At 51.8% G+C, this 8,212-nt stretch overlaps 4 protein-coding genes across 4 annotated transcripts, besides 4 other annotated features; all 4 read right to left on the reverse strand.

The window, feature by feature from the left end:
- Positions 1 to 6: 6 nt before the first annotated feature.
- Tco025E_03741 (ATP-dependent RNA helicase-like protein) lies at positions 7 to 2,175 on the reverse strand (the record flags this gene model as incomplete). Its single annotated transcript, XM_029370659.1, has 1 exon — positions 7 to 2,175. The coding sequence occupies one exon, from the start codon at positions 2,173 to 2,175 to the stop codon at positions 7 to 9; it is 2,169 nt and encodes a 722-aa protein (XP_029229231.1).
- A 197-nt stretch (positions 2,176 to 2,372) lies between these two features.
- Positions 2,373 to 2,399: a sequence feature (A-rich).
- A 165-nt stretch (positions 2,400 to 2,564) lies between these two features.
- Positions 2,565 to 2,623: a sequence feature (GA-rich).
- Positions 2,624 to 2,926: 303 nt separating this feature from the next.
- On the reverse strand, positions 2,927 to 4,558 carry Tco025E_03742 (putative sarcoplasmic reticulum glycoprotein; the record flags this gene model as incomplete). The annotated part of the gene is made up of 1 exon (XM_029370660.1): positions 2,927 to 4,558. One exon carries the CDS (start codon positions 4,556 to 4,558, stop codon positions 2,927 to 2,929), a length of 1,632 nt encoding a protein of 543 aa, XP_029229232.1.
- A 23-nt stretch (positions 4,559 to 4,581) lies between these two features.
- Positions 4,582 to 4,614: a microsatellite.
- A 152-nt stretch (positions 4,615 to 4,766) lies between these two features.
- Positions 4,767 to 4,816: a microsatellite.
- A 261-nt stretch (positions 4,817 to 5,077) lies between these two features.
- Tco025E_03743 (uncharacterized protein) lies at positions 5,078 to 6,760 on the reverse strand (the record flags this gene model as incomplete). Its single annotated transcript, XM_029370661.1, has 1 exon — positions 5,078 to 6,760. One exon carries the CDS (start codon positions 6,758 to 6,760, stop codon positions 5,078 to 5,080), a length of 1,683 nt encoding a protein of 560 aa, XP_029229233.1.
- Positions 6,761 to 7,288: 528 nt separating this feature from the next.
- On the reverse strand, positions 7,289 to 8,212 carry Tco025E_03744 (uncharacterized protein; the record flags this gene model as incomplete). The annotated part of the gene is made up of 1 exon (XM_029370662.1): positions 7,289 to 8,212. A coding segment is annotated over one exon (924 nt), but the record flags the coding sequence as incomplete, so codon positions are not given.

Consider the following 8,212-nt stretch of genomic DNA (forward strand, 5'->3'; position numbering starts at 1 on the left):
CAACCGCTATGCGTGAGGGGAAGGTGAAGTTACCGAATCGTTTTTGCTTAGGCATTTTAATATGTGACAAATCTCCCCGTCAGCCAACTCCGCCGGATCTGTGAAGAAGTCACTGACCGCAAGCAGCCACTCCGGTTCAATCCTTGACGAGACACGAATGAAGGTCCCCTCGTTGCCCTGCACTTCAAGGCGGTCGTAGACAATCCACGCCGGACGCTTTCTCTTAGCTAACACCGACTGACGGTGCAACACAACCCACTGAGAATCCTTCACGGTCTTGTAATTTTCTGCATTAGGCGACTTGTAGGCAACCTGCGTGAAGAAGCCCTCAAGCACCGCCTTCCGCAGCGCCACCGAGTCTACGGACCGCGTCTTACTATCGTAGGTGGAGACAATAGGAATTTGCTTTTTCCCCATTAGCTTCGTCAGCTGCAGATATACACGAGTGGCCTGCGCCAGAGCCTGATAGCGCAAAAAGTGATCAAAACAGTACTGCGGCGATTGATTGTTGCGCCAAAAGGCATGAAACACGTTAAAAAGTGTCAGGTGATCGCCGTCGGGGTGCTGAAATGTCGCGTGCTGTTGATCCGCCTCGTTTCCACGCCCTGCCGGACGCACGTAGACATTACCAACTTCTAACATGGAAGCAATAACCACCGCGTCGGCGCCACAACGGTGTTCTGCGGAGCGTATTAGCATGCGGGCAAGACAGGCATCGACAGGAAACTCTGCCATTAATTTGCCAAAGTCCGTCAGTCGCAGGTCGTCGTCGACGGCCCCAAAGAAGCTCAGCTGGTAATATGCATCTGTGATGCTTTGCTGGGAGGGTGGGTCAAGGAAGGCAAACTGGTAGGGATTCTCCACCTCAAGCTTAAGCAGCAAGAGCACAGTATTGACCAAACTTGAACGCAGCACCTCAGGATGAGTCTGGTCCGGAAAAGTAGCAAAGTCCTGTATACGAAACAGGCGGAAGCACTTCCCCGGGCGCGTTCGCCCCGCACGCCCTTTACGCTGCTCAGCTGAGGCTTTGCTAATGACTGCGGGGAGTAGGTAGTCCACACGAACTTCCGAGTTATATAAACTTTGCTTATGATACCCACAATCAACCACGTAAACAATCCCGTCAATGGTAAGTGAGGTCTCCGCAATGTTCGTGGCGAAGATCACCTTCCTGGTATGAGGGCCAGCAGGGGGAAATACGCGCTTTTGCTCTTCCACACCCAGTGAGCCGTACAGAGGCAGGACCTGCACCCACATTGGTTCTTGACTGTCACGCGTGGTCTCCAAATCCCGCACCACCAAAGAACCAAGTTTCATTTTCGTCATCGTCACGGCCTTCTCAATTTCCGCCTCACCTGTGAGAAAGCACAAGACATCTCCGGGTGACTCATTCATATGAATATCACACACGCACTGAACAGAGGCCTCTACGTAATCTTTTACCGCGTATGGCGTATATTTAACTTGAACATCATACATACGACCTGTTACTTGCAATAGTGGTGCGTGCGGGAAGTAGGCCCGAAACTTTTGCATGTCAAGTGTCGCAGACATGACAATTAGTCGAAACTCAGGACGGCGGTCCATCAGAAGACGCAAAACACCAAGCAGAACGTCTGTGTCTATTGTGCGTTCATGTGCCTCATCCACAATAATAACACCAAAGCGTGACAACTCGTGATCCGAGAAGGCCTCTCGTAGCAGCATGCCATCTGTCATGTAAAGAACCCGCGTTTTTTCACCCATCATGGACTGAAAACGAACATGGTAGCCAACCTCTTCTCCAAGCTTGACGTCCATCTCCGTGGCGACACGCGTTGCCACAGAAATGGCGGCGATTCTTCGAGGTTGGGTGCAAGCAACGAGGCCTGAACGACCCATTTCAGCGACGAAGTGTGGGACCTGGGTGGTTTTTCCGCTCCCGGTCTCTCCCACAAGCAGCACAACTTGATGGTCACGCACGTATTGCTTGAGCAATTCCGCCTTTTCATATACCGGGAGTGTGGCTCGCACGGCAAGGAGTTCGTAATACTGCCTTGAAAACGGCCGCATTGTGAAGGGATTGACCGCGGCCCCAACGACGGGCAGCTTCGCAGACCCTGGGCCCTCCAATCGCGCCGCAGGTAACCTCCGCTCCTCGCCGCCGTCTCCGTCATCCTCTCGCTGCCTCCGCATCGCCACGCGAAACGCCTCCAGAGGTCTCCGTCCGCCCGTTGCGGCGCAGGGGAGTGGGGGAGAGAAGGAGACCGCTACAGTAAAGAAAGTGTTAATTGCAACACACGTGTCGCATGCATATGCATCAAGAAACAGGGGGGAAAAACAACACACGCAAGAAGAATAGAACAGGAATAAGAGGGACACAGACACAATGGAAAAAATAAAATAAATAAAATAAAAAACAGGGCTCCGTTCAATTCAACACAAGACAGGAGCAAGTAGAGATGCACGGGAGCAGAATATGGTGCATAAAAAGGATTGAAAGCAAGACAAGAAGAAAAGGCCACATAAAATGGGATTGGGAGCGTCAACTAAAATCACGTGCTCAGAGGAAGACAGGGTCAAGCAAAAAAAAAAAAAACGATAAAACGCATTGTGAGCAAACCAAGACAAAAAAAAAAAAAAACAGTGCCTGTAAAAAAAAAATAATCAGTGCACTGTTCATTTTACTGGTAATGGTGCTTCTTTTTCTCCCTCCAGTTGGCGTTGTTTGCGCGACATCGCCCTCGCCATCATCAGCCGCACCACACGCCCGTCTACAAAATAATATGGGACGGAACACAAACCAACGGATGTTGTGTTGCAGAATGAAATAAAAGGGGCAGAGGGCAAGAAACAAGCAAACAAAAGCGACGGTGTGTGTGTGTGGAGGGGGGGGAAGGAATTATAAATATATAACAAACCAAAAAAGTCTACTACTACTACAGTGTTACCGCTGCTGATTCTGGGAGGACATGTATTGCATCATCATTGCCATTTGATCTGGCGTCAACTGCTGCGTGGGAGCTTGCTCTATCTGCAGCAATTGTGGCTGCGGCTGCGGCTGTGACTGCATCATCATGTTCTGCATCATCTGCATCATCATTGTCATTTGATCTGGCGTCAATTGCGGGGATGAAGCTTGTTGTGGCACTTGCATAGAGGAACTAAGGGCGGCGGTCAGAAAAGCAGCATTCGGCATGGTTTGAGCACGGTGTTCTGAAATCTGCTGCTGGCCCAGTCCACCTTGTTTCCCACGCTGACCCGCCAATTGATCTGACATTTGCTTGATGTAATTACGCTGCATCATAATGGCGTGTTTGCGGTCGCGTGGGTCTACCACGGCGCTTTGTTTGATCGGCTTAAGAAGCATAGGCAGATCCTCTTCAATCGTCTGCTTTAGCAAGTTTGGCCACCCCTTCTTTCGCAGGCGATTCATATCGTAAAATTCTTCCGCTCGGATCTTTGACAAGAACGCCACCATCTCCTCACGGGTGGGAAAGTCGGTTACGCCCAGACGGTACGTACTTGCGAGGTCCTCTGCAATCTGCGGCAGCTGTGCAAGGAACTCTGCACGAGCCTTATCTTTTCCCATCAGCCAAGGCAAGCGGGACTTGTAGGTGGCGCACAAGAGTGCAAAGATGAGAACCAGCTTCGCCCGCTGCATCACTGAGGTGACACGCTGATCAAGGGACTGCAGCGGCACTACTTCCGTCAGATCGTAGAGTAGATCGGACTTTTCGTCTGTAAAGAGATTATGGTCGGTGCCTTTTCTATATGGCTGGTCCCAAAAACTGGAAACGTACACACGCGGTGGTTCCGTCGAACATATAAGGCTGGAGAGATTCCAAAACAGAGCGCCGTAGACACGCATCAGCTCCTGTGGCCCCACCGAGTCTGCTTTGTTTAACACAATGCGTATTTTGCTTTCGTGACCACACAGGGCGTGCTTAAACAACATCCGAAGCTCCATCCCTGCATCCAACTTGGTCGGGTCAAAAAGAAGAAACACAAGGTCGCTCTTTTCGACAAACCACCGGCAAATCTTAACGTAGTCGTACCGCCGCGAGTGAATATCGCCCGCCGCCTCTAGTACACCCGGGGTGTCGATCAGCGACACCGACTGCAAAAGGGGGTGCGGCACAAGCAAGCCTTGAAATACCTCCGCGAAGGTGTCACCAAACTGACTGAGCCCGCGAAATGGCTGTGAACTATCCGCCATAAGTACACGTCCAGGGACCTGCTGAATCTCCTCACCGTGCATAATCACCGTGAACTTGTCCGTTACTGGCTGCGGCCCCGTTAGGAGGTGGTTGCTTTGCAGCAAGTAGTTAATAAACGTAGACTTCCCTGCGGAAAAAGGACCCAAAAACGTCACAAATGGTTTCTTTTGCACAATTGCCTCGGAGAACCAAGAGGGTCGAAAGACGTCATACTGAAACTTCTTCTCGACGGGGCGAATACGCTCAAAGTATAGCTGTTGCAGCTCAGAAAGCACAGCATCAATGTGCTCGTCCCACGATTCCTCGGCTGAGCGCGGGGGCAAGCCAGCCGGCGAGCTCGCTCTTCCCTTTGAGGGCATGCGCGAACCCTCGTACACGCCCCTCTTCCTTGTTCTTGTTCTTCTTCTTGTTATTCGATAGCACCCTTGTATAAAATGCCTGTGCGTGTGTCGGCTCGGCCGTCGGGTGTTCTCACTTATTTTCTTTTCTGTTTTATTTTTTCTTCTTGCCTTTGCGCTCCCCCTTCCCCTTTGCGTTTTCCTCACGCGCCAACAGCAAACGATTATTTGAGTCAGTGAGTGAGTGAGTGAGTAAGTGTGTGTGTGTGTGTGTGTGTGCAGCCTCGCAAAAACACTCCTCCTCACCGGCGCCCTGTGGGAAAAGAGTGACGAAAGAAACAAAAAAAAGGAACCCAAAGGCATAACGTCAGTGCCACCGCCACGTCTGCCGTCACCGCGGTCCCCCTCGGCGGCAGCATGCGCAGCAGCAACAATAAAAAAAAAAAACCAATGCCGGGCGCAGTTGACCTCACATTTCCAGAAACAGGGCTAAGAGGCAGAAGAAGGAGAGAGATACAGAGAGGAAAAACAAAAACAAAATCAATGAACTACAACCGTTTTGCCAAAAGTGTACACGAGCAACTTCTTGAACGACATTGGCTGCTGTGAGCGACAATCACCTTCACGTGAGGCCGCCAAGTCACTTGAAAAACTTTCACCACTTGAAACTGACGCAAAAGGGACGCTGCGCCTCTGCCGACCTCCTTCCGTCTTTGCCTCGCCATCAGGACTACCAGCTTCAGCAAGGAAGGAGGGAAAAGAAGCGGCGGCAGCCAGAGCGCCGCTGTGCGACGAAGGTCGCCCCTCTCCTTCTGCCCGAGAAACGGAAAAGGGAAAGAAGGCACGAATGGCGATGTTTGTATTAAATGCCAGCTGCGGCATCCCTGCTGAAGCAGGAGAGTTGGCAGCGTAGCCGTCGTCCCATCGCTGCGGCTGCGGTGCCGCTTGTGTCGCAGGCGCCTCTGGCATCCCCCACGTTGTGGAGAGTTTGACCCCCGCAGCCTCGTGCGCGAGTCGAGCCACACCACGCTGCAACTGACGCAGGACCGCCATGGCCACATCCTGCGCCTGTTCAGTGGAACTCCGAAAAGAGGCAGCATGCCAATAACTCGACGACGTCATGACGGCCACTGAGAACATGTCCGCATTCCAAGAGAAGGCCAAGTTAAGCGCATCCTCCACGGCGAAGGGCCACCCCGACGGAGGTCCTGCCTCTTTGGGCGGCGTCCAAAGCAAAATAATATTGGCACCCCAAAACCGTGTGGAAAGCATCAATTTCAAATAACGGTGTCGCCTTAACGAAGCAAACCGTGGATATTCCCAAGAATAAAAAGAGTTGTCCAGCAAAAGCTCAGCAGACTGCGTTGACAAGAGTGTTTCCGCCTCCGCCCGCGAACCAATGAGCAAAAGCACGGCGTGAGTCTGCTGTGACAAACGAAGAAGATGTTCCGTCACAGCAGGTGCTGTGTCGTCGTCCTCTGAGCAAAGGGAAGTGAGACAGGTTTGCAGAAATGATGTCGGTGAGACGTCTACAACCACGGGTCGTAGTGAAATGTCCTTCGCGCGAACTCCAACCTTCTCGTAGCGCAGAAGATTTGGTAACTCCACCGTGCGCACAGGAACTGGTGAAGGGACGAAGTGCGAAATATTTGTAATGCGAGTGCCTTGATCAACGCCTACGCGTAGTTTTTCCCTTGTAAGGGCAGTCAGAGCATCGGGTGCGGATGTTTTCAAGAAGGCAAGTAGTCCCTGCCGCAGCTCCAGCTCGAGAGATCTTTCGCTTTCGCGGCATTCCTGCTGCAGTTCCTCTAGTTCCTCTTGATGCCTCAGGACAAACCTCTGCGTCAGCTCTGAGCCCACCAGCATGTCTTTGGTGTCTCGGTTTGCCGCCTCCAGAAGGTCTGTTAGCTGCTGTTCATGGAGATCACGCAACGTCGTCATTTTGTTTTCGCTCTCCTTCACACAGTCGCGGAACTGAGCGTTAAACTGAACGAACAGGTGGGCCGTCGCGCTGAGCAATTCTCGGTTTGGGCTAATAAGGGAAAGAAAGAAGAGCGGCTGATCGTCAGCCTCCGTTCCAACTACGCGGAAACGGCGAAGGAGCGTGTAATTGCCACAACCCCCACCGCCTGCCCTCCCTGCCCTCGTCCTGCTGCGGGGAACCATGAAAGTTCGCCACGACTGACGAAGATCCACACATCTTGTCTCCTCTTCGTCCGTCATTGGACTTCGTACCACTATCACGACTCAGTGCTTCTCCTCCTCGAAGCTTCTTTCTCTTCTTTTCTTCGGGTTGTGTGGACACTTGTTTGTTTTCGCCTTTTTTCTTTCTTTCTTTTTGAGGTTCCTTGGTCCAGCTCCTGTGTGGCCAACTGCGGCAGTAGAAGAGGCACAGAAGCAGCGCGGAAGATAAAAAAACAAGGGTGAAACTTCGCAGAAAACATCTGCTTGCTACATTCCCACAACATAGTGAGCGCGAAAGAAAAAGAAAAAAAACAAGTCAAAGGGATGGGAGCATACACGCTACTTTGAACGGTGACTCCGTTGTCTCAAAGGGCAGGTGTGATGATTGCTGTACAGTAGATAAACGCCAGCTTCACCTCCTTGTTTTGCATCAATTTGCTCGAAACCGCTTCTCCCATGGTTTTGCCTTTGAAAATTGTGCACGTCGTCACAACCAAGCTGATGCCCGCCCACCCAAAGACATCAGAAGGCGTTACGTATGCGTGTGTAATAATCCCGCCTTTCCCCTCACTGGGCTGTGTCGCCTTCTTTTGTGTACTTCTTCTGCAGCTCCTCCAACCAGACGGTGCCTTGAGCAGCCCCCGCCTCGTCCGAGTGCCGACGGCACCAACTAACATATTTCTCGCCTGTCGATATCGCCTGGGAGATGTCATTCACGCCCTCAAAGCACTTTAACACGCTAGACAGAGTTTTCTTCACAGAGTCGTAGTCGTTCTCATCGATGTGAACATTGAGTGCCTCAATAAGAAGATCAAGCGCTTTACCGTACAACTCTTTTCCATCCCCGCCTGTGGCAACTTCCTTTTCAGCCCGTTTTTGATAACAAAGGCCGATTCCTGTGACCACTGACCGACGCATATTCACGGCAGCCACAGCTTGCATCGGCGTCGCCGACTTTGCATCCACATCAATCCACCGCAATATATCTGTGAAGGTATTCATGGCCTCATCGATGTTTTCATTTTCAAGAAGGACGTACGCCACCAGTTGATTCACCTCCGCCAACAGCGCAGCGTCCCTCAGAGCCGCGGGAGTTTCTAAAAGTACATTTTTTGCCTTTTCTGCACTCTTTAAGGCGGCCTCAAACTGATGCAGGTTATAGTGCGCCTGAGTTGCCTCCAGCAACAAGAGCGTCTCGCACTGTATCGGCGCATTCAGCGCGCCCATTTCGGCGAGCATCCCCAAACCCTTTTCCACAGCCAAAAGCACCTTTTCGTTCGCTTTCTCCGCCCGTGCGCTATATATCATCTGCGAGAGTTCATTCCAGCGCTCGAGCGCCTCCATGTCCTTCTTTACAACTGCCTCATTTAGCGTGAAACTGTCAAAATTAACTGGTGACGGGTTTGTCCTGGAGGCCGAGCCACTGCCGCTGCAGCGCACGCATGACCAGAGGGCCAGCGAAGGAAGGAAGCGACGCTGTGAACAAATGAC

This window comes from Trypanosoma conorhini, assembly GCF_003719485.1.
Source record: "Trypanosoma conorhini strain 025E chromosome Unknown Tco_14.4_contig_00175, whole genome shotgun sequence".
Classification (NCBI taxonomy): domain Eukaryota; phylum Euglenozoa; class Kinetoplastea; order Trypanosomatida; family Trypanosomatidae; genus Trypanosoma; species Trypanosoma conorhini.